This window comes from Triturus cristatus, chromosome 4_1, assembly GCF_964204655.1.
Source record: "Triturus cristatus chromosome 4_1, aTriCri1.1, whole genome shotgun sequence".
Taxonomy (NCBI): domain Eukaryota; kingdom Metazoa; phylum Chordata; class Amphibia; order Caudata; family Salamandridae; genus Triturus; species Triturus cristatus.
Window position 1 is genome coordinate 382,264,530 of NC_140585.1, and position 26,584 is coordinate 382,291,113.

Below are 26,584 nucleotides of genomic sequence, written 5' to 3' on the forward strand. Positions count from 1 at the left end.
CCGGATGATAACTTGGTGAGTGTGTAGGTCAAAGAACTCGAGCAGTGGCCTCAGGCTGCGTAAGAGACCAATGCAACGTCCCACCACTAGTTTTGTCTAAGCTTGAAAGGTGAGTGCGCTGTCCAGACACACGTCCAGATTTTTTACGGTATCTTTAGGAGTAGGAGAGATTCCCAGGGCCGAGGGCCACCATTGGCTGTTCCAGAGGTGGGTGTCCTTGCCCACCAGTAGGATCTCAGATTTACTAGTGTTGAGCTACAAACAGTTGGTCGTCATCCATTCAACAATGGCCATCATGTCATCGCAGAACTTGGTGACATGCTGATCAGAGGTGTTGGATAGTGAGATGACAAGCTGAGCGTCATCAGTATATGAGACCATAGAAAGGCCTCTGCTTTTAGCCACTTTCACCATGGGCTGGACATAGATATTAAATAGTGTCGGACTCAGGGCAGAGCCCTGGGTAACCCCATGGTTGACATGCTGCCTCTGGGAGCAATAGGAAGGGGAGATGACTTGAAAAGATCTGTCGGCTACAAAAGACACAAAGCAGTCAAGAGCCGAATCTCCTAGGCCAATCTCTTGAAGGCGTTGCAGCAGGATTTTGTGTGATACCGTGTCAAACGCGGTACTTAGATCGAGGAGAATCAAGGCGGAGGTCCGACCCTCATCCAAAGTGCACCACAGTTGTTCAGTCACAGCCAATAGAGCGGATTCAGTGCCCGTGCCAGGCCTGAAACCATTCTGTGTCGGGTCTAGAGTGTTATTAGCCTCTATAAATTTTGTAAGGATAGAGTTGATGTAAGATTCTGTGATTTTGGCAGCAAAAGGAAGAAGAGAGATCAGGAGCAAACTTTCAGGTTTGGAGGCGTCTAGCGTAGGCTTTTTTAACAGGGGGATGACCTTGGCATGTTTCCATGATGTGGGAACAGTGACAGAAGTGAGGGACAGTTTTACTAATTCACACAGCGTGGGTAAGAGTAAGGGTAGAAATTGTAAAAATTGATCAGGCTTAAAAGGATCTGCTAGGGATTCGATTTGATTTTATGGCACAGGGTCACTCGTGTCTCACAGTATAAGACAGGAAAGGAAGATAGAAGAGTGCATGGTCCTCTGGTAAAATTGGTACACTTTTTGCTATTGGTAATCGCGGCAAGAATTTGTAATTCTCCTCAACTTTATTAACAAAAAAAAGTAGCTAAAGCTTCACATTATGAGTTGGAGAGAGTAGTCGAGGCCCTTGCAGATGGTGGAATTTTAATGTCGTTAAGCAGGGAGAAGATGCTTTTGGCTGGATTATTACTGCTGTTTATTGTTTCTGCAATATAGTCGGCAGGTGTTTTCCGGATCAGTTTGTGATAAGATTTGACAGTGGAACGATATTGAGTTTTAAGGGTAGGGTCATAGTTGCATCTCCAGGCCCGTTCAAGAATTTTTCAGTCTTTCTTCATCTGGTACAGTTTCTCATTAAACCAGGGATTGGTATGGGTTCTGCGATGTGATGTAAGTTTGGCAGGAATATGTTTATCAAGAGCCTGCAAGACCCACTCGTGGACACATCTATCAGCTGCCTCAATGTCATCAGGCAGTTGGGGTGTTTGAGAGCTTAAGGTGTCCATAAGAAGATTAGTATTAAGCTTATGCCAAGAACGTTTTAGCAAAGGCTCAGGGTCAATGCATAGTGGCTGATTCTCGTAAGGAAGTACAACAAAGATGAGAAAGTGAGCAGTCCACGCCATGTGGAGAGGGGTTAGCGCTCTCAGGGTAGATATATTAGAAAGTACTGGGTCAAGAACATGTCCTGCCAGATAAGTAGAGCCGGAAACAAACTGCAGTAATTGATAGGCAACAAGATCTGCTAGAAAATCTGCCATTTCGCTGTTGTGGTGGTCCTCAAGATGAAGATTGAGATCTCTTAAGATAGTGAAATTGACAGATTTAGTGGCCAAGATAGAGACCAAGTTGATGAGAGAGTCCGTAAACATTCTGGATGGTCCGGGAGAACAATAAATAAGGAGTCCCGTCAAGGTAAAATTGTGATTTAGAGAGATTTTGAAGAGACCACTTTCACTGTCTGTGATTGGTTCTTTGGTCAGACTGCAGGTGTAAATACTTTTATAAATTATTACTAACCCTCCTCCCCTGCCGTCCTCTCTGTTCAGTGCTTTTATTAGATAGCCCTGGAGAAGTGCTAACTGGGGTTCAGTCACACTGGTTGGGGGGAGCCAAGTTTCTGTGAGAAACAGAAGTCTGGTTCTTCCGATTGGATCAGGTCCAATACGTCAGTGTAGTGTTTAACTAAGGAGCGGCAGTTGTGGAAATGAGCCTTTTTAGGGGCTCACCGGTACAGGGGTTCAGCCCTGTCTACAGGTGCTCAAACCAACAAAGAAGAGATTGGCACTGAAGCTGGAATTCAAAATAACAAGTTTATTAATTACTCATGAGTGGGACTACATCAATACAGCACCCTCAGGCACTGTAGGAGGTAGTCCATAGAATACAGAGGCCATGGGCCTTTTATACAGACTTTGTTGCAGAGTAAGCATGGAGACTCAAATAGAAGGCAGAAGCATACACGGGAATAGCTATTGACTAACATGGTCAGACAAATATTACTTAGTCAGCAAAGTGGGAGGGAAGACAGAACTGCTTACATCAGTTGAGATAACCTGACAGTTACATTCTAAAACAGGTGCATTCTAGTAGCTACAGGCCTTTCTGAGCTTACACAGTACTCTGGCTCAGTACTGAAGGAGATAACTACAGTTGATGACTCAAGCATAATAGAAAAGCAAGCAACAGTGAAGACGGAAGAATCACCTGGCTAACAAAAATGGACGCCACAACCAAGATGGCTTCAGCTCATGCTAACAGATTATCTGCGATTTCCACAGACGGCCCTTTTAGCATTGGCTGAAGACATTCGCTATGCAATAGAAGAAACATGGAAGTTATCACCTATATCTATTAACATCAGTTTTCCTATTTCTTGGTCAATTACTAGTCGGGCATTTACTTTCTTGGCATTTTGTTTGGCTGGTATACATGAGGTACAGTTAGAAGTACAAAGGGAACAGAGCATCTGGCCGTAATGAACACACAGAGAGCAGGAGAAAATAATGGCTATTAACAGAATTGTCAATATTTTCCAACCCCAAGCAGAAAGCAAATCCCAAAACCACCCAGTCCAATTCCAAGTTCCAGGGCTCTAATGTATTTCAGTGGCTATCTTAGGCCGTTTGGAAATGGCCAACAGCACATGTCTGATGCAATGTCTAAATAAAAACATTATCTTGATAGACCTTCGGTGTTCTTCTTTATGAGGGCTAGAGTACCAATGATATGTTCAGGGGGAGGGTGGAGTAGTACTTATCAAAGTGTGCACAAGATATTTTTCTTGCAGAAAAATCTGTATTCCAAATATGAATATTAAAGCAAGCACAATAATTGTCACAAAGACAATCTTTGTTTTGGGGGACCAGGAGGACCAAACGGGGCCATGGGAATTAGGACACAAAGGGCTGCTCCTCGTCAAAAATGGGATGACCAAAGGGGAACATTGCTAACAAAAAGTACTTGGGGAATTGAAGCCACTGTACAACCAGCCAGAGGGGAGTCTTCTCCCTGTGTCCGTCTGAGCCTCACAGGCAGGCTCTTATTGTTCTTCAAGTCTTCACTTCTCCCACAGTGGAGCTGCACAACTTGCAACCCAGAAAAACAATCATAGCCCAGGCTAAGGAAAAAGTCTTTCTTTCAGGATAGGGCAATCACCCTCCAGGGAAAATACCCTCAACGATCCTGTCCAGTGTCTCAGGCAGTGCACCAATATTCTTCACTCTAATCTAACAGGCACCAGAGGCACAGCACCTGTACCCTGAACTCAAGTCCTTCCCTAACTCCTGAATTGCCCTGCTGATGCACTGTCCTTTCGTCGGGGCCGCAGATTGTATCTAGTGTGCCCAGGCACCTGTCTTATCAGCAACAAAGGTGCAGACTTGCATTCACTTGGGGACCTAGGACTCAGAGGCCTGATGCACAGAAACTGGAGTATCTAAAGCAACCCTTGTTTTCAGAGGGGGGTCACCTCAAGCAAAGCCTCCTTGCCGTCCTTGTCGGTCTGTGCCTCACTCAGCTGGGCATCACGAAAAAAGGAACAAAGCAAGGAATCAGGGCTCCGTCCTGATTTGTGACCCAGTCTTTCACCCAAGAATTATCCAACAGTGGTAGGGTTACATGTTTCTTCCGGTCTTCCACCTTCACTGCTGTTATAGTGGTCAGCAACACCCTAGACTGGTCACCTCTGCTCCAAATTAGACTTGCGCTGAATCCACAGGCTGGATCTGATGTCCGGACCCCTCTGGCAATGGATGTAGGGCAGCAGATATCTGTTAGTGAACAGAAGAGAAATCTTTAGACAAAACATACAAATAATCAATCAAAAGAGGATATTCAATTTCAGAAACGCCCCTATATTATTCTTCTGAAGAACCTAAAAAATAAGGAATTTCAAAACTACTATTCTTTTAACAAACTTGAACTTATAAGTCATAGAAATCACCATACAGCTTCTACTTTGTGGACCTTCACTATTGTGCAAAACTGCAGACACCTCTAAAATTATTTTCCTTGCATAAGAACAACCATGTTTTGCTCTTATGACCATGCTCTCATATTATAGGTGTAGCAGGAAACTCTAAATGTGTGAATGTAACAGAGGTCCATATTACATGAATAATTGATAAGTTAAACATAACCTAATAGGTACATGAATTTTCCAGTAGAACTTGTTTGTGGCAGACAAGAAAACAAGCAAAGAACATTTGTTCTTAAAAATGTGTGCTAAGGGCATATGGGCATCTTTCCTCACATTGTGAACCATATGGATCATACTTTTCACGATCCGGGCCATGTAACATCATATTCAGGGGAGAAACCTATTCTCTAGCAAGGGCTGTCCGCTTAATTACATAGACTAACTAATGAGGGACTTGTGATGCCTCTGCGACTTATGTAGTGCTGTAATAACATAAACAATAATGGTGTTGCCACCTGGGAATTTGGAATAAAAACCACCAATATATAGTTCCCCTTAGAGGTCAAATAAGGGAACATCAGTTTATCTACCCATCCTTTTATCCTCATCCAAATTTACAGACAGGAAGGGGCAGTAACATGGCGTATTTATTTCTTCATTTTGTTAATTCTAACAATTTGTTCAAACAGTATTACTTAATAGCCAATTAGACGTGCACTGGTGAGGTGCTTTGTCTCTATTTATTCAAGAACATATTCTCAGCATCCTGTGAAATGAATGACTAAAGCAAGCCCAACCGATTGTCTCATGGCCGTTTCTAGACAGCTTAGACAGGCTCGAAAGAGAGAGAGAAAGAGAACACCACAACAAGCTGCCCTGCATACTTTCCACACAGAATAGCTCACAATAATACACATAATAGGCACATAAACCAAGAAAAAAGGACACAATAATACATATAACAAGCTCAAAAACCAAAAAAACACAGTGTGTTACTTAATTTTGCTTACCCTTAATTTGCCCTGGAGCTAGTCTCCTACCCCCCCCCCCCCCCCCTTTCGACAGTAGGTAACCTAAGCAGGTGACCTCCTGTCGACAATACTTACCCCTTTTGGCAGCTGGGCATGGACAGACTTGTAGGCGGTAAATAACTAGGGGAAACCACACCAAGGAAGCCATGTCCAATACCATTGGACTGTACCACTTTGTAAATTGTGCTGTACAAGCACATTGAGCTAACTAGAAAACATTAATCCAATGACAAACTACCAATTCCTTTAGCTTATTGTGCTGTTTAACATGATGGCGCATTAATGTAAACTTTATTTTATTGCCTCATCTGGCCCTAGCACAGCAACCTTAAATAAAAAACATTCTATATGCATGGCAGACCTATTCTCTGTGTCAGAAGCTGCATATGGCCCACAGACGCTGCTGCCCCTCCTTCTCACATATGGCTTCATAGAACCTGCCTGGTCTTTTGCCAAAAATAATAAGCAGAGGCTCCCCCCTCTCTCTACACTCTAGCCCCCTTCTTCGGAATGTCTACCAAGGTCGAAGTGCCAGAGCAAGCCTGCCAGAAATAAACACTCCTTCGTGGGCATTTTGCTTTCAGCAGTGCTAGTTTGCTAAATACAGAACTTGGCCTCTGACCCTTAAACCTGTTGTCCCTTGTCTGAGCAGAGTTATCCCCATGTGGCCATCACAATTAAAAGTAACTCTTCGAGAAACATGACTGAGGGGCATCCCTGTGTGCTGATATTTTAAAGGTAGGATGTAACTTTTGCTCTTTATTTTTTATTCTTGTGCACTGTGCTTTCTAGCACCTAAAGAACTGGCTCAAAATTGTAGGTTTCAGAAAGTCATAATGCACTCAGAACGATTGTGCATTAAGGCGTGCAATGTAATTCACATATCTCTAGAGCTACTCTTTTTGTATAACTTTTAATTGTATTTGAGACTGCAGCCATTAGGCCATACTAGAAATCATATTTTAAGTTTGTCAGTAAGAGACAGTAATATTGTCATTATTAGAGAAACTAATATTCACCTTTTTAATTTTGATGCATAACATATTTAACCATTTAGACATTGAAATCTTAAAGCACACTTTGCACAGGTTAATTTTTTACATTGCTAAACATTATTGAATTTTCACAATAGTGTTATTGGACATTATTGAGATCATAATGATGCAAACACAATTTCAGTGCAATGACTTTTAATAATTCTTTACATATAGTCATTTTTGAATAATGATCACTAACCCTATGGTTGTTTCTACATATGAAAAGCAAGCCTCAATCTTTTCCTTCTGTCTTTAAATGCATTTATTTATAACACTTACAACACTTCTTTTGAAACTAAGCACAGAAGCTTTACTGAAACAGAAAGTTTGTTTCACTCTTTAGAAAGTAGTAATTATTTACCATCAGATCCACAGATGTGCTTCTTAGGAAAGCGACAAGAAAGAAAGTCCTTACTTTTATCCTTTCTCTTTTATCCAAAATAATGAAGCTGTATTTCTAACTTTAAGTATTAGTAGACTTTAACCCCTTCGACGCGCATGACGGAACGGTTCTGTCATGCACGTCGGTTGGGCTGTGCTTATGACGGAACCGTTCCGTCATGGCCCCGCCCGCGCTCAGAACCTTCAGCGTGGCGCGGAAATCCGCGCCGCGCTGAAGGGGTTAATGCACGTGCTTTAATGCCATTTTGTACTAACTTTAAACCTAGTTGCCATAGTGTTGATTTGTAGCTGGTGCCTGGGTAAGGCCTGTCTTATTTATTTAGCTGTGTTTTATGACCGGAAGGCGTTAGCTTCTGCATTTTGTTCAGGAGAGAAGGCATTGTGTTCTAGGACTGATAAATCTTGTCTGACAATTAATGACACAGGGCCCCTTATGATGCTATCTGTTACCAATATGACAGCAATGTGCTGTATTCTAATGTCCTCACAGAAACACAAAAAAGTTGGTAAACCACTCATTACCTCCCTCTGCTCTGACAGACAGCTTCCTTCAGACAGACAGCTTGAGCAGCTGTTAAAAGCTCTCTTTCTAGTGGTGGGAATGAGGCTCAGTTCATTCTATTAAAAACCAGGCATTTCAAGCCAGTCAAAACCTATTGTTTGCAGTGTGGTAAAAGTAGGACGCTTTTATTTTAGCAGCAACCAATTACTCATATAATGTGAATGCCTTTTAATATTTAATATGATGTAGATAAGGATAGTGCTGGAACATTTTGTACAGCTGATAGTAGTACTAACAAAATGTTGGGCATCTATTTTTAATTTTGTTAAGTCCTAGTTGTGTAAAACACACAAATTCGTTTTTCTCTGTGAGGCCTACTTTTTCCTATTGAGTGCCTTTTTCTAGGTAAAGTTAGTTTTAACATTATATAGCTCTAGCTTTACCCAAAGGTCTCAGAGCGCCTCATTTGTTGTGCGATAACATTTACAAGTGGTACATAAAACATAAACAATACTTAATACATCAATTATGTACAGAAACAAACACAAAATATCTTCTATGAAACACAGGACAATGTATGCAAAGTCCATTCTCTTTTAATATGGAATGCTAGGCAATTCTGCTTTGAATATTAATTCAATTTTTTTTTTACCATTGTGGCAATATAATAATTAAATGTTCACACATCTATACTTTGTTACTGCTTTACTTTCCATAGTAGCGGGCATTCTTTGAAATTTAAAGTGTAATTCTTCTAATGGCATCTGCAGAACACAATGGTGATGACAAACCAAATTGAGCTCATTCCAGAAATTTTCAATAAGGGGTCACACATTCATAACACACAACACAGCTTGCTGAGGCAAGCCATCCTTACACAAAGAGCACAGTCGCTACTCACTCAAACAAGTACTTCACAAACATTACCACCGGTGTTAGTCCACAAACCTCATAGACACAATCAAACCACAAATCAACACCAGGACAAAACAAGAGGCAGCCCACAGACTGTACTCAAACCAAACCAATTGTAAGTCATATTTACAAACAAAAGAGCTCTCAAAAGCAGTCCAGAGACTGCACCAAGACAAGTAAACAGCCCAAAGACTGTTCCATGTTCAAGAAGACAGGCTCTAGCCCCAGACCTTTTCCAAAATATGCCAAATTAGCAGTTGGTCTGGCAGAGTGTTCTCAAACACTCTGTGTCTTTACCAAATCATACTTATTCCAGAAGGCATGCCTATTACAGGGGTCCGCAGACCCACCCAAAACAAGATAGGGTGAAACCCCCAAGCCTTTGCAAGAAGAGACCAAATTACCAATTGACCTGGCGGAACACTCAAGAGCGCTCCGTATCACCACTTATGAATTTTACTAAATGCATGCATGTTCTTCCAAGTATAACCATTCAAACAAATATCATAAGGAGAAAAATCCCCACATTACCTGCCTTTATTTATTGCAATAAATAAATAAATAAACAAACAAACAAAACCAGAATCTTGGCCAAGCAAATCCAAAACAAGAGTGCCACTTTAGCGACCTTACCAAACAAAAGTCTCCAACCTCCACCTGCCAATCTCTTGTTTGACCTAATGGTCACTGGAAAAACTTACGCCAAAGGAGATCAGTCTGGACCGGCCATCACCTGCCGGGTCAGATCGGGAAAACCGGAAAAACACGTTGGTCTGCAAAGACAAATGGTCTCCTCGTGCAGGGTACCTCCTCAGTAGATTCTTGTTCTCCGTCAAGACCGCTCCTTCCGGCGGCTGCATCTCCGACGAGCCCCACGAGTCGGGCGCCAATTGTGTGGAAATTAGCCTTTTTAGGGGCTCACCGGTGCAGGGGTTCACCCTTATCTGTCCACAGGTCCTCAAACCAACAAAGAAGAGAGAGACACTGAAGCTGGAATTCAAAATAACAAGTTTATTAATTACGCATGAGTGAGACTACATCAATACAGCACCCTCAGGCACTGTAGGAGGTAGTCCATAGAATACAGAGGCCATGGGCCTTTTATAAAGACGTTGTTGCAGAGTAAGCATGGAGACTCAAATAGAAGGCAGAAGCATACACGGGAATAGCCATCGACTAACGTGGTCAGACAAATATTACTTAGTCAGCAAAGTGGGAGGGAAGACAGAACTGCTTACATCAGTTGAGATAGCCTGACAGTTACATTCTAAAACACGTGCATTCTAGCAGCTACAGACCTTTCTGAGCTTACACAGTGCCCTGGCTCAGTACTGAAGGAGTTAACTACAGTTGATGACTCAAGCAGAATAGAAAAGCAAACAACAGTGAAGACGGAAGAATCACATGGCTAACAAAAATGGACGCCACAGCCAAGATGGCTTCAGCTCATGCTAACAGATTAACTGCGATTTCCACACAGTTAAGGCTAAGAATTTTAAGAGTGTGAGTGGGGGGTTTAGCAGCAAGGCATTCACCTCTAACAGTATACCAGCATTTATTACAGTGAGGTGGCCCATCAACAAGGCCCCCGGCCTGGTTGATGCAATGTTTCCAACTAGTTCTAAGTTGAAGAAGTACTTTGGGATAATATACCAGTCTATTTGTCACCAAATGGGCAGAGTGCCTGGCGACGTGCAGGTGCGGATGGGCGCAGACGGGCTTGCTTTAGGCACGCCTAAGGTGTGTATGCGCAGCGACCGTCAAGATAAGGCCGGGGGGCACAACTGGCTCCTCCCCGCCTTGCATCTGATTGGGCAAGGCCACCCAATCAGTGCGGACCGTGTCACTGGTGGCAAAAGGCCAAAAGTAAAGTGGGTGAGAGCGCTAGTTAAAGTGGCAAGTGCACAGTAGAAAAGTTTAAAAGCAACAGAGAACTTAAAACCACTAAAAAGGACCGTAGTCCAACACCACAAACGCACTCACTCGCAATTCAGTCAAATTCGCGGACTACCGCGTCCGCACAGGGACCGTCCTGAAAATGCCGGGGGGCACAACTGGCTACTCCCCGCCTCTCATCTGATTGGGCAAGGCCACCCAATCAGTGCAGACCATGTCACTGGCGGCAAAAGGCTGAAAGTAAAGAGGGTGAGAGCGCTAGTTAAAGTAGCGAGTGCAGAGTAGAAAAGTTTAAAAGCAACAGAGAACTTAAATTGCTCTATGTACAGATTGAATTGCGTGGGGGCTAGGATTGAATTCTGCAGAACAGTTCATACTGTTTTGGCTGTGGTGAAAGTGTATTTGTCCAAAGCATTGCAGCAGGACTTCTGGAAGGAGTTCCCACTCGTGGACTTGTTGCTGCATCGTGCTGAGCATGTCTGTAAAGTTGCTGTTCACTCCTGGAAGATACTCCCTTAGGTGGATCTTGTGGTGAATCGCTCATCGCCAAATGTTCTGTGCCAACTTCGACAGTTCGGAAGAGTAATTGCCCTCCTGTTTCTGAAGTTAATACATAGCAATCATGTTGTCTGTCTGGAGCAGGACTGTTTTGTGTTGAATGGGGCAGAAGAAAGCTTTAAGCACCAAGTAGACTGCCAATTCCAGGTAATTTATGTGGTAGGTCTGTTGGAGAGGAGACCACAACCTTTGAACAATGATGTCCTGTGAATGTGCCCCCCATCCCATGTGGGAAGCGTCTATAGTAATGATCACTTGTGAAATGAGATCTGGGAAAGGCCTGCCCGCAACAGATTGTTGGTGCTATACCACTGCAGAGATTGACGACTGGCCTTTATCAGAATGCCTCCAAACCGAATGTATTACTACCATGAGAGAATCTTTGAATGTATTCTGTATCAAACTGTTTTTTCTTGCTTATTCCTTATTGGTGCACGTAATGAGAACTCTATATTCATGTAGAGTGTATGATTGCCTTTGTTAGAAGTGCTAAAAAGGACATGTGGATTTCTTTATACTTGGAGACCATTGTTATCTTTGATGTGAACATTTACTGTGCTTTAGCGCTCTGATACCTTCAGGTCTAGCTAGCACAATATAAAACTCTCAAATAAATCAATAATTAAAGAGAATGCTCAAAACCTTGTGCTCAGACTGCAAAACAAATCTCTTGAGACTTCAACATTTATGAACAAGTTCTTCTACAACTGCTTGTTTTACTATTACTTTGTCATTAGAACAACATTTAAAGAAACGCACCCCACCCGCTCACGGCCTGTATCACATCCCATCCCCTTCGCTTGATGTTGTATTTATAAAAAGTATATAAAAAATGTTACAAATGATTTGTTTGGGACAGGCCTTTCTGTACTGGTCTCTTTACCAGTCCATTGCCAAACCCGTAAAAATGTATAAACTCTGAATATTTGTGACTATTCACTTTTCCCTACCCATCACGAGCACATCCATTCTTCTCTCTTCCTTTGAGCAACCTTTGTTCCTTCCTTTTGTCAAATTAATTTTGATCTGTTTCAAGTATATGAAATTAAATATACTCTTAAACAATTCTTTGCCGCTTTTGTGTTTTACATTGACTGTACGTTTGAAACAATGCTATCTTAGACAGCAGGGTATGTTGTTGCATTTATTTTTGGTATTTGTTACCAGTGTTTGACTTATTTAAGCTACACACACATGATAAATTATAATTGATTCTTCTCTAAAGCAGTCACGGACCACTTGTTTCATTACAACATTTAAAGAAAGGCTGCAAAGACAGAGCAAAAAAATAGCAATATCAGATCAAATTAAAAAAATGCATTGTAATCAAATAAACTAATTTCAGAAATATGTTTCAAATTACTGTACAATTGACCTACTTTCCAAATTAAGTAAATTGAATGCTAGCTCCACGTAATGAACCTCATTAGAAAATTAGCTGCCGGTATTGTTAATTTTAGCACCAGAAACTGGATTCAAGAAGGTGGCCCCAGATCCAAATGTTATCTGCTTGACATGACTCTTGACAAGCTACTTCAAAAAGATGTTCCCCAAAATGAGTGTTTTTCTTTGGGAAGACAAGTTTTGTCATGATTAAAAATAAAGTGCCTTTGAGCAAAGGTGTCAGAATTTCATTATGTGTAATTGTACAACATGTACCATTATACAGGTGGCTATGCCTCTACATAGGCTAACAAGCAGGGACATCTTAAGCATTTTGGGGGCCCTGGCCCAAACGTATCTGGGGGGGCCTGTTCGGAAAAGCTTTGAATTTATGATCCCCTTTCCGCTCCTTCATGCCCTCTTCTGCCAGGTCACTGACAATGCACAGGCACGCTCGTCCAAATTCCAAATATGTTTGCATCTAATAATCGGGGATAGTGATATGTGTTTTCAATATTACAATACAGTAGCAGCGTACTAAAATTACTGCAAATAACCTCTGTGACTGCCTTCCCAATTCTCATATGTGGGGTCCTGTTTCGATCGAAAAGAAGCTTTTTTTATGGATGTTGCATGAAACAAACATCATTTCTCTGCAAAATGTCTGTAATAGACTCTCATACATCAATCTCATTAAATATGAATTCTAGCAAAACGGTATTTAAAACAATCTGTTTAAGATTTATTAAAGGTCATCAGGCAAGGCACTCAAAACATAGCAGGGACACATGTACGACCCAATGGGCAAGCTGGGCAAGCTGTCGCAAGACCTAATACCTTATCTTCACACATACATATCCCGAATACACAATATTTGATGGAAAAGGAGGGACTTAAAACTGATCCGATCAGTAGAACGGAATATAAGAGCTTGAGGGGTGCGATAGAGAGCTAAGTTGGGCAGCAGTTGATATTGTTCACACCCTACTCCCGCCTTTTCCGACACTTCACCTCCCTCCTACCCACCCACCCTTCCTTGCTTGCACCACACATGCTGCGCTCAGACATGGGAATCGATGACGTCCTAGCAAGATGTCATCCTCATTGAACACACTACTTGGCGGTTGACGTTTTGTCATACACTGAAGCCAGACATTGATAGAGATTATGATATGTATTACTGCTCAACTTTATCTTAACCTAAAATGCCAATGTGATCTGATTGTATCCTTTGCTGATATGTGCACATGTATACTGTGTCTCTAATTAACCCCAAAAGTTAATAATAAACAAATAATCAGTACAAGGAACTCTGCAGAACAGGCTGGCTCTATCGGGGCCTCCTAAAAGGCTGGGGCCCTGGGCCAGAGCTCACTTTACCCATGCCTTAAAACATCTTTGCTAACAAGCTTTGGAAATGCAAATAAGTCTGGCATTAAAGGAATGTTGTATGGTAATGTGAAACATGACCAGTAAATAGCATGGAATGGATATATATGTATGTGGAGGCAAAGGACTGTAGAATAATATTGATGTAGATTAAGAGGCCAGGTGACAGTTGCACAGTCAAGCCAGACCTAAACATCCATGTAGATTACTGACTGCCCTCCTCCCATCTGTGCTGCTGCCAGAGAAAAACACCATAATCTACGGGGGACACGGGGGACTCGTGACACATGTGTCCTAGCTTTTAAGTACACTGCTCTCTGCCCATGTGCTGTCTGGGGCCTACTCTAGGGGTGCCCTATGTGTAAAAAAGGGAAAGTTTAGGCCTGACATGTAGGTTAACTTGTCAGGTCGAGATGGCATATTAAACTGTGCACACAGGCTCCGCAGTGGCAGGCCTGAGACATGTTTAAATAGCTTCTCATGTGGGTGGCACAATCAGTGCTGCAGGCCCACTAGTAGCATTTGATTTACAGGCCCTGGCCACATGCAGTGAAATCTACATAGGACCTATTAGTAAATCAAATATGCCAATCATGGAGAAACCAATTGCCATTACATTTTAGACACAGAGCACATGCACTTTAGCACTGGTAGCAGTGAAAAAGCCCACAGAGTCCTAAAGAGAGCAAAAACGAAGTTCACAACATAGTCAGAACAGGAGGTCAGAAAGCAAAATTTCACAGGAACCCATGACAAAAGACGCCAGGTCTAACAGTCACCTTGTTTGATTGTCTCTGAACTGTGTTCTGCACAGTCCCCTGCTGTTGTATCCTTCTTCCTTTGCTGTGAAGTAGCCTCAGCAACATACTAGTGCATTCCAAAGCAAATCAACAAGCAAAAAACGTTTGCATTAAAATGTTATATGTTCTCACTGAAAATCCATGTTCAGATTTGTAGTATTTATCAAATCAATTTGACACATGGCTGATAGATACGTATTGGCCTTGGAAAAAAAAAATATATATCCTTGGAAATGATGTCATTCTGTAGAGACCTTTATGCAGAACTCAGTGTGTGGAATCGCTGTGCAGATTGATTGATGCAAGATAGCTCAGTAGGTTAATATCCTGCTCTGGACATCTGCTTAGAACTTTCAGGCTACGGTCTGGGGTGTTGAGCTTTTCCACCTTCTGGGGCCGACGATGTGATTCCCGGTGCTACTAGTGACAATAGTGACATCTGTCATTTACAAAAGCTGAGCTGCTGTAGAACAGTGGACTGAGCGCAGCATGAAAGAGCTCTTTAGTTACTCTCTGGGGCGGTCGTAGAATTCAACATGGAGGAAAATGTACATTTTGTAAACATCTGTACAGTATGTTTCTGTAATAATACACAAGGCCAGTTCAGGGCACATACATAGTTATTATGTGTCATTTATTTTGCGCACAGTCTTCCACTGTCGTGTTATCTCATGGAACACCACATGACCTTCCGAGGTCATTTACCAATCCTTTTGACCCCGGAAGCACGGAACTCGCTGGAACTGTCTCGAAGCACATTTTCCTGGAGAAAGGTCTACTTATTGTAGCTTGAAAGATTGACAGAAAAAAAACAAGGGCATGTCTTCATGATTGTACCTGGCAAAATGGCTCAGTGTGCCCGCTGAAGAGATTGGTTTGTAATCTGATGATCACAGCTTTGAATTGAGAGTTATGTAACAGGAAATGCATAGTTGGGTGCAGTGGGCTTAAATGCCGTATATAAAAAGCTGGTTTACGTTGGCCAAATTAAGTGTTACTATATAATAACCAACTCTGTCAACCAAAGACTAACATCCCCCAGAAACGTTCAGCTACAGCAGACACGCTTCGTCTTGTTTGTGACTCGTCGAAATTAGTTTGGGACATGTTTTAAAGTAATGAAGACTGAAGAGTTGCTATTAACAAGAGACTTCAGTCACATGCTTCCTAAAATTCAGGGGCGGATGGGCAGAATCCGAAAGCCGCCACACGAGGGGACCCTACTATTAAAAAACATACACATATTATACCTACGGTGCTACTTACCACTGACTCTCAGCCTTGAAGCACTGTAGCTTAGAAATCTTCTTAAGGTCCCAGAGTAATGCAACTCGTCGGGAGTCCAAAGGTGGGAAAGGGGCGAGTAGCCTGCAGGTTGCAAACAGATCTCAGCAGCTGAGTGCATCCATCTCAGACAACCTCAAACACCCTTCACCGGTTGTGAAGTCTCAACTCTCCTTACAACACAGCCTCGAGTTTTAAATAGTTTCGCTGTGTTACTGATGACCCCGATGACGTGTAAAAATTGGGAATCATTCTTCTACAGTAAAAACGTTTTAAAAGTATCTGAGTCCTGTGAACTTTTGGTGCCTAGAAATGTGCGCCTTCTCGCCCTTCACTCCCCTCGCCGTGCTGTGGTTTCCCAGCCAGCAGTGCACACCGCGCTTGCCCCAGCACACTTTGGGGTCCTCTGCACTCATGGGCTGAGGCAGGTTTGGCATTCGGCTGGCCGTTTATCACCAGGACTGGTAAAGAATGGCCAGCTGCCTCACACACTTCTATTGAAGAGCTAAAAAGAGAGGGAATAAAAACTTTACTGCCCCCTCCCTCGTCCATTCTTTCAGACCTTAACCCCTGGGCCTAGGAGCAGAATGGGCTCCAGTGGGGGCAGCCATTGTCCAGGCTCAAAAGGGACTGCATTCTGAGACATGGGTAGTGGGATTCAGGGCCTCCATTGGGGGGAGCATGCATGGGGAGTCTGACATCGAACGATCCGCATAGCTTAGTCCCTTTTAGAAGTAAGAAATATACCTCTCCCTGAAGCTGTGTGCGCCACTCGCCAGGGGGCCTGTCCATTCAAGTGGTTTGCCGTTTCGAGGCAGCTTCTGGAGGGAGTTCGCACCCCCCTTTTCCACTGACAGTTGGTACGATCCGCGCACAGATGTCCCGGGATCTGTTGGTCCTAACTTGCTGCTCAGGCGTCTCAGTATCGTCAGTGGGAGCTCTGAGGGACAGGCTCCCTTGTGGCGCAGCCATCTCACCAGCGAAAGAAGGTAAGCATCAAAAACTACATTGAAATTCTGTGAGGGTTAGAGAAAATTAAAGAAAGGAACCGTTGACAAATTAAAGAAAAGTAGATTGAAAAAGGAAATGCAGCCAGGGTGCCAAGTGATACAAGTAACAACAAATAGAAAAGAAAAGTTTTAAACAAGTAGGAACAAGCAATGCTCGCGGGAAGCCTCGTGCCAGCTATCTCAGCACTGTCTGGGAACGCGAAAGCACGCCGCCATGCAAGCGTAGGGACAAAAAAATTGGCGCGAGAGTGCATAAAGATGGCGTCGGGCTGTCCACATGCGTGTGCATTTATTTGTCCCTACGCGTGCATGTTTAGCCTTGCGGGCGGCGAGAGCAGCCATGTTTGTCCATCTGGGCGCGCGTTCATTTAGCTTTGGCTGAATTGATTACAAAAGGTCCTCTTCATGGCGGAGAGAAGCGCATGCGCTGCTTTCGCCAGGCGAGACCTAAAAACATAAGGATGTGGTAATTTGTGTTAACTAGCATAGCAATGTTATAGGCTTCAAGGCAAAGTTAATAAGGACGTAATTTATAAGGACTGCTACAGACGTACAAATTATATGAATAATTGTAGAACGTTCAGGTGGTGACTGCTATAAGGAAAATAATTTCCAAGAGCATAAACTCCCAGTACCTTAAAGCTACTTCAGAGTTAATGTGTGTAGTGATATTTGCTAATACCTTTCACTTCTGTTTTCGGTAACAACCTTCTATGAAGCAGCCATCTGGTGGCATGTTGGCTTATACGAGAACACAGATATAAAAAAAGCATCTGCAAATGCAAATAGGTCTCGCATTTACGCAAGTTTGAGCCTTTTATTTATATTTTGGTTTTTAAAACATAAATAAAAGGCATTTTCATTTACAATGCCAATAGCTTAAACTCTTGCAAATGCGAGGTCTATTGCATTCCTAATGCTCGAAGGCATCGCTGATTTTCCCCTTCTGTCTCTCATGGCCCCTGAAGAGCTCCCCATTTGCTGGGAGTTAAATAAACAAGCCGATGGTCACAGCTGCGCAGGAGAGACCCTCCTGGCCTCCCGCAGTAAGAGAAACTCATTAAAGAAAATAGTGCTTACAAACTAAATAAGACGTACTATGTAACAACCGTAGTAAAAGGGCCAGTCCTCATGGGAGATTGCAAATGAAGACAAGGCGGTACTAAGGGGGGACTAACAAGTCTAATAACGAATCAGAAGGAAATTGACACAAGCCAATGAAAAATATGGACGGAGAGTGGGCGGGCTTCAAGTACATGCTCCAATACAGTATGGCTCGCAAAGCAGAGCATGGGCTGCCCAGGCTCGACATAAAAACATAGCTATGGTAGATGGGTTTCAGCTTATTAAGGTTCTTTATCTGTAGTTTACTCCTCCACCGCTGGTGACTATGAAGCAGTCATACAAACTAATAAAAAAAGGTTAAATAGCCAGTTTTTTCCTTAACGTTTTTCTGTTTTGTTTATATTGTAGTGTACTTGTGTTAACTGAATTTACAATCGTTCATAAACAGAATTTGTAGCGACTCCTACACAAGTGTTATGAGAGTTTGGTGTTTGGGCTCTCTTTTGGAGTAATGGGGTGCCCCCATAGTGAGAACTCAATTAGATCTCAATGAGAGGAGTCAAACCCTTCTTTACAGTATTTCTTTTTCTTGCTTAGGGTTCTTCAAAGATGACCGAATCGTTTTCTGGACTTCAATGTATTCTGACTATTTCATGGAGAAATGGGCCTCCCGGCAGGATGACATGCTATTCTACGTTCGGAGAAAGCTGTCATATGTTGGTATTGACGTCACTGAGGGAAAGAAGGTAAATTGAATTTCTGAGATTTTAAATTTACTTAGCAAGTGATATATGAAGTCTGACTTCCTTTGAAGCCTGTCCGCAAGAACCATTGAGAACCAAACTCATCACAGCTTCTCTGTCCATGATTCTATACTTGTCTTTCTGTGAAAAAAATAATTGATGTAACAAATATTAAGCTGTCCGGAAGCTAAATCATTCGCTAATTTCAAGGCAGTTTATGCACCAGGGGGATGCAAGGACCTGCATCGCATTATTAAAAGGGTACCGCAACACATTACTGTAAAAGAATGCTAGTGACATGAACACGCTGCATGATCAGCTGTTCATCATTACTTTTTTATTTTTGAGTCTTATATTGCACCAAATATCACCTCGGCTGCAACATAGTGATAGGAGAAACAAGCATTTGCAAAGCCAATTGGTCTCGCCTATTTGAGAGCTATTGGCTTTGTCGATGTGTTTTAGTCACACTCTACAGAGGTGTGGCTGCTGTGCAGCATAGCTAAAAGGTAGGGAAAAACACCATGTTGTGTCCAGTGGTGGCTGCTTCATAGCATAGGGGCAGGGATAGGGGCTTGAAGCAAAGGGAGAAAGGTGTTGGGAGACAAGGAAAACAGTAACTTGGGGGAGGTAATGTGGAGAATAGGGCAAACAACAGGGGGCAGGGGGAATCGGGCAAGCATGAAAGGGAGAAGGGGACGAGGAAGCAATGATAGGGGAAGTGGGGCGAGGTATACTGGTCAATCAACAGTGCAGGGGGATCGGTTCAAGTAACAAAGCAAGAAGGGGAGTGGGATGGGAGAGGGATGGGACATGCAAGAACATTGGGGCAAGTAACAGCAAAGAGCAGGATTGCGGGAGACGGTCTGCAAACACATGCACTCTTAAAGTAAAAAATAGAAAAAGTACCACTGAAAGAGTGCAAGCAGTGGGAGGGCACTGCACTAGATAGGGAAGCAGTACTTGTGCCATGCCCCAGAGAGGGTCAAACACGGAAAGAGGAAGTAAAGTCGGCACACGCTGACCAAAGCGAAGCAAGGAAATTAGAGTGATGATGAAGCCAACTAATGGTAAGCAATAGGTGACATCTAAGCTCCCTTTTATGGAAAAAATTGTCTCACAAGCAACAGCGAACGAGACCTAAAAACACTCAGAATTAATAAAAGAAGGACAATAGATGTAAATGTTCGTCCTACTTCCAACATCTTTCAGTCGCTTCACTTGATGAGGCAGACGACTAACTGTAAGCTGATCTGAATAACCACATTTTCAAGAGTTCCCTGAATGGATAACAATTAGAAATAAATTCAAACTGTGGTCTAAGAGCTCTAGAATCTTGGGCCATGAGCCCCTAAAGATCTCTCGTTACCCTTTAGTCTTTTGAAAGTGCGTTGACAAGACCAAATGTAAATTCATGGTTTAGAATAGACTCTGCATATTACTGACAGTTTATTTTTAAATTTAATTTCCAAAGTTTTTTTTCTTTATTGGAGAATCAAAAGAAAGAACAAAACATTCTCATGCATGGCAGTATGTTCCAATACAATTCAGTGTACCACATACTGATACTATAAAGTAACGTCAGTGACAGTATGGATATGAGTTAACCAGATAGTTCATAGACACGAGCAAGAGAAAAGTGGTAAAAGTAAGAAACCACATAGAGGACAAAGAAGGAAAAGAGGGCTATGGCGTACACATATATGAAGATTCAGAGCATGTAAATGGTGTAAAATTATGTTCATGGAAGCTTAATTTTTTCTAGGTAAAGATCTTCTCTTGCCCAACAGTGTCGAAGATTTCGTACTAAATTCTCTATTGTGAATAACGCTGTCCGCACTTCTGATAAAACAAACCGAGAGTGATATGAAATGTGTTTTTTTCCAATTTGCAAGAATGGTATCTGATAGACACATCTAACCGCAGATTCCTTACCTTAGAATTTCCCAGGCGTCAGGCTGGATCCAGAAGACTTATGTTAAAGCAATACCCTTGTGCTCTGGTAGGTGGCGTTGGTTGGTTCCGCTTGACGTCTGCGTCATCCACGCCGTAAATGACGTCTGCGTCCCCTACATAGGCGCCACCTCAGTGTGCTGATTTCAGTTCTTTTCTTTCCTCGCCACCTACCGAAGATTCTTGAAGAGAGCTACCCTCTGTTGCTTTTGACCGACTATTTTAAAGTTTTGTCCATGATTTTGGTGTGCATGTTTTTCCTCTACATCAAAGAAGACATTTATATTCAAACCATGCAGCGCCTGCCATCACGCCATGTCGTGACTGATCCACACTTAATTTGTCTCTGGTGCCTGAAGTGCAACCACGACTCGAAGTCGTGCTCTGACTGCTGGGCCATGGCTCCTAAGGCTTTGAGGGAGGGATCCCTAAAGCTGCTTGCAGTCTGGCGTTTGGCTCCATGCTATTCTTCCCAGAGGTCTCCTTCCCAGTCGAGAGGGTGGTCTGGGCACCGCTCCGGGTGTCCTAAGTCATCGTACTCCCGCTCAAAGTTGTCAGTCAGGTAAGAGGCATAAGAAACACAAGAATTCTAAGTGTGCTTAAACTTCTCCCTGTTAGTCGGCCAACGTGACAGAGGAATCTCAAAGCTCCATGCCTCTTTCTGCGGAACCTGCGCCAGGTTCGGCTGGGTCGGAGTGACCCCCGCCCTCCTTAAAGTATTTTATAACACCATGTTCAGGCGACCTGACTCTCCCGGCGCTCCTTCGGGCCCCAGAGAGGGCTACATCGGGTTCCACGCTGGCGGATCCGGCCCGGCGCTGATGCCCCCCAATGGATCCAGTGGTAAATTTGGACTGGCATCGTTCGTGCCCCTGCGATTTCCCCTGCGCTTGCCCCAGCAGTGAGATTTTCACCAGCACCTCTAACCCGATTCTTATCCCTGATGACTTGGAGCTAGATCAGCACCTCACAACACCGATTCCTGTGCCAACAGCACCCTTGGGTCCTAAGTCGGTTCCTCAACCTTATTTTGAGGGGCTAGGAATGGAGGAAGATTGGAAGGGTTCACTGGACCATCCTGAGCACAACATGGACTGGTATGAGGGATTAGGTGAGGCCAGTGGACTGGATACCTACCCAGATTCTGGCCTGCTTTCTTCCCTTACCATGGCTATGGAGGAGTGAGCTTAATATGCTATGGTGGTGAGAAGGGCAGCCGAGGTACTGGACCTTCAGCTCCCTTCGATGGAAGTCGAGACCAACATCTTGACAGGGTCCTGCAGCTGGGTGCCTCCTCCTCGGGACCCCTCCAACCTTTAAACAAGGCCTTGACTGATTTCAGCCGCGCCAGCTATATCCCAGCCACAAGACCACGCAAGTTCAGCAACCTCTGCGTGGCCATAGGCACGGCTCCTTTTAACCCCGTGGGTCAGGCGGCCAGAGGTCGAGTCAGTCCACTCCTCCCCCTGCAGCCTCTAAACCTTCCTAGTCGACCCTTCAAGATCATGGGCGGCCGGATGGTGGCAGGATCAGCCATCACCTCCACTACTGGAAAAGTAACACATTGGACAAATGGGCTCTTTAGATAGTCCAAAAGAGCTTCTCCCTCCAATTCTAAACTACTCCTCCCTCCATGCATCTGGCTTATGACCGGCTAATGGAGGACCATCTGTACTTGCTTCAGGTGGAAGTCAGGACTCTCTTGACCAAGGGAGCCATAGAGAGGGTTCCAGCACCTGAAGAATGCTGTGGTTGGTATTCCCACTACTTTCCAGTCCCGAAAAAGGACATGGGGCTTCCTGTTTCTCGAGTCCGACGAGGAGAAAGAGGAAGCCCCATGTCCTTTTTCGGGACTGGAAAGTAGTGGGAATACCAACCACAGCATTCTTCAAGAGGAGTAGAGATGCTGGACTCGGCGGCAAGGTAAGTCTTTATTTATTTTATTGTATTTTATATTGCGCACCCCTTGCGCATCCTCCCCCCTGCCCATCCGAGAGTCATGCCGGCTGCCACTGTCACTAAGCACTACTGCCTTGACTGTCAAGTCTGCAGGGATGGTCTTTTTGGCTGCTCTGTTCTGCTGGATTTCCCAGTCTAAACTTGTCCGAAGTCCCTCCTCCAGAGATGGTATTGCTGGGCTATCTATTCTAAAGTAAAGAATCTGCAGCTAGATGTCTCTATCAAATGGACAAGTTACTTAACTTCGGTAATGCCTTATCTGGTAGAGACATAATCTAGCTGCAGATTCCTTACCGACCCATCCATCCTCCCGCACTGCTGACCGGTTTTTAGGATCAAGGCTGATCCCTTTCAGGGCCCCAGTTGTTCTAAACACACCACTGTCAGTGCACTTCATGGCTCCATGCTCCTTGAGTGTAAAGTCGTGAAAAGTAAGTGATGTCAGCACTCCGAGGCGGCACCTATATAGGTGATGTAGATACCAGTTCCAGGGCAAACAATGCCGATGGCGTCACACGGAGCGGCCGAATGCCACCTACAGGCGCGTAAGGGTATTGCTGGAGCAAAAGTCTTCCAGATCCAGCCTGATGCCTGGGAAATTTTAAGATCAGGAATCTGCATCTAGATTATTTCTCTACCAGATAAGGAGTTACCGAAGGCAAGCAACATGTCCTTTAACAGCAATAGTGAGTAATAAGTCTATAAAACAGAGGTTCCTGATGTCAAGAGTTGAAGCAGGTTTGCTGACCAGTGGACCTTAAGAGATAGTTGTATGATTCAATTTGAGGTTTATTTAATTAAAAATTGTCTTCAGTCTGCTTCCATAAGGATTAATATGTTTACATTCGAAAAATATATGATCTAAATCCGCAGGATCTTCTCCGCAGTGCCAGCAGAGTTCTGAATCTGCTATCCCAAGTTTTTATAATTTTGTGGGGAACCAAAAAGATCTATGAATGGTCCAGTATTTACACAGGTACAGTAGGGCGTGTATTATGGCAAGATTCTGCCCATTTATTAATGTATTTTTTAAACCGTTTTTATTTGAGAACAAACAGGTAGTAGGTTACATTACACCATTATTTGTATTACGTCGTGTATCAAGGCCATTCTGCTGCAACGCATGCACAATATCACATAACATTGATACTTCGGCCATTCCTCTCCCACCCTCAAAGACCTACATTTAATCTTCCTCATCTTCAGCTATAGAGTGCCTTGATGGGGCCATCGGGGCTGTGCATGGCAAGCCTCTGTACTCATTCCATGTTTTCCACTCCTTCCCCCACTTTTGAGGGCAGCCTCTGCTTTCGTAGATAGTTTTTTCGGCCACCATACACCACTCCATATCTCTCTCCCAGTCTCTAAGGGTCAGTGCCGCCTCAGTCCCCCAATGTCGCGCTATATGCTTTTTTGCTATCATCCAGCCTAGCGTTACACCAATTCGGTCTCTCCCCCAGATGAGTAGCATCCCATACATTGAGCAGGTACCACTTGGCCGACTGATACAGCACCGCCTTGTGGATCTTGTTTAGGGTTTGTGTTATCTTGTCCCAATAAGATTGAATTATGGGGCAGGTCCATATTATATGGAATAATGTTCCCTTCTGCCCGCAGCCTTTGCGACAGAGCAGGTCCGTACCTCTCCCCATCTTAACCAACCTAGTTCTGGAAATGTAAGCACTATGCAGTATTTTGAGTTGTATTAGGCGGAGGTGGGACCTAACAGCCACTTCACTAGGGGAAGCCAGGGCGTTGGGCCACTCTTCTTCTTGCATGTCAGTGATATCCCTCTCCTAGTTTCCCCTCAACCGGCTTAACATATCTGGAGTATTATTCACAGGCTTATTGTATGTTGGTGAGATTGTTTTTTAGGGGAGAGGATTCTGGCAGGGTTCCCTCCCTGGGTGTTCTTGCTCTCAGGGTGTGGTAGAGTTGTATATTTCGGAAAGCCTCAGTGGGTGCCAAGTTGTATGTTTTTTGTAGGTCCGCAAAGGGTATTATTCCCGATCCAGAATATATGTCTCCTACCTGCGAGATACCCAGCAGGTCCCACTTGTCAAACCACTGCCTCTTACCCATGCCCCCCAGAATGTCCAAGTCCCACAGGGGTGTTGCTCAGGTGATATTGATCTTCCAGCAGAGCTTATTGAGTGTAGAGTGTCACAGCTAGACCGTCAGAGCCCTAGGCCCTTCCAGGGGATAGTTTCTTGGTTTAGTGTATAGTGCACATAAATACCCCCGGGCTGTTGTACTAGGCGATCCATACAGAAGTCTGGTTCTGTCATAGATTGATGACCCCATTGGTTAATTACTGTCAGTTGCGCCTCCTGGTTGTATGTTTGTATATCTTGAAGGGCTACACCACCCTCATACCAGTCCTTGATTAGTTTTTTAAGAGCGATTCTAGGATCCTCCCCATCCCACAGCAGGGATCTGATCTCACCCTGGACTGCCCTGAAATAGGTATCGGGCACTCGAAACGGTATGTTCTGTAAAATATATTGAAAGTGAGGCAGGGCCATCATTTTGAAGAGTGCCGCCCTACCTAGCCTGCCTATTTATTTTGAAGGATTTTGGTATTTGGGATTTTTTTTTGCAGTATTTCATATATTATAGAGACAGTATGAGACATGTTAACTAGGTTTTCAAGAACCTTAATATAGTCTGCAGTGTGAGAACTTCCAATTTTTCTTAGAGTGACTTTAATCTTTTTTTTTTTTTTTTTTTTTTTTTTTTTTTTGAAACCGTTTATTGCACGATGAAAAAGTTACAGGCATGGGCCTACAACCATCCGGCCGGCCGCTAGAGTAGCAAAAGGCATATAGCATACATACAGTGAGAGTCTCTCGGCGGAGCAGATTGGCAAATCAGGTAAAATCAATGGCGTAGGCCGCATAACTCCTAGCCCCCAATACGGTTTCCTTTTGTCAAACAGAACAACACAAAAAACCACACCCGCAAGGCAACCCGCGAACCAAGTAACAGTACGTGCTCCGTAAATGGGGGATCCTAACCAGCAGCAAAACTCTGAAGAGGGGAATGGGAGTATAGCAGGGACTGGGGAGCCACGTGCCCACGGCTGAGGGAGGGGGTCGGCTAAGGAGATGGGGCCGGCGAGGCTACCGGTAGCAGTGGCGGCTCACAAATACCCCCACGGTAGGCGTTCCAGGGGCTCCAGATTTTCACCCACGCCCCAGGCTTACCCCTCGCCACATACACTACTTTTTCACGAAACATACACCAATCCATATGTTCTTTCCAGGCCAACACCGCCGGGGGCCTCTGGGATCCCCACAATTGGGCAATGTCACGCTTCGCTATCATGTATCCCAGAGTCACCCACCGCGTCTGCGGGACCGAATAATCATTTGGTTCCCACACATTCAGCAAGCATCTCCTCGCTTCAGGCAGCAATGCGACACGCGTGACCACACGCAAAACCTCATGCACACCACGCCAGAACCGCTCTACTTTCGGGCACTCCCACAGTATATGCATGAAAGTTGCCAAAGCACCACAGCCGCGCTTACACAATCCGTCACCAGCAAAGCCCATACGTAGAAGCCTCGGCCCCGTGACGTAAACCCGGTGAAGGATCTTAAGCTGGACGAAGCGAAGGCGAGCCGGGATGGCCACCTCCTTCGGAGAGGCCACCGCGGAGATCCAGTCCTCGTCGTCCAGCTCCAGCCCATCGGCAACCCAGGCCTCGCGGAGGCCAGTCAGCAGGCACGATCTGTCATTGATCAGTTTTTTATATATAAGGGAGATCGTGCTGTCTGGTACATGGCCATCTAGCACCCTGTCCTCCAGGGGGGAAGACTCCGGAATGGACGCAACATCCGGGAAGACGGAGGCCAGCGCGTGGCGGACCTGCAAGTATCGAAAGTACTCACTGCCTCGCAGCTGAAACTCCGTCTGCAGCGTCTCAAAAGTCTTGAAACCCCCCCTCGTCCAGAGATCTCCCACCGTGCTGAGTGACTTTAATCTTAAACAAAATTATAGAACTCAAAAGTCTGGAAGTAAAATGTCTGACAACATAGTAAAGTTATTGTCATCACCAGGTTTTTTATAAGAATGACTCCAAGAGCAACCCAGTCGTTGGTTGAGTCTATTTTAAAAT

General features: G+C 44.1%; 1 protein-coding gene across 2 annotated transcripts in view; it reads left to right on the plus strand.

The window, feature by feature from the left end:
• The window catches only part of KIAA0930 (KIAA0930 ortholog), a 518,594-nt gene that overhangs the window by 266,249 nt on the left and 225,761 nt on the right, over positions 1 to 26,584 (plus strand). For both annotated transcript variants that reach the window (XM_085652434.1, XM_085652436.1), the window contains one exon: positions 18,404 to 18,552. In XM_085652434.1, the coding sequence (XP_085508560.1) occupies positions 18,404 to 18,552 (149 nt within the window). The remainder of the gene's footprint in view (positions 1 to 18,403; positions 18,553 to 26,584) is intronic.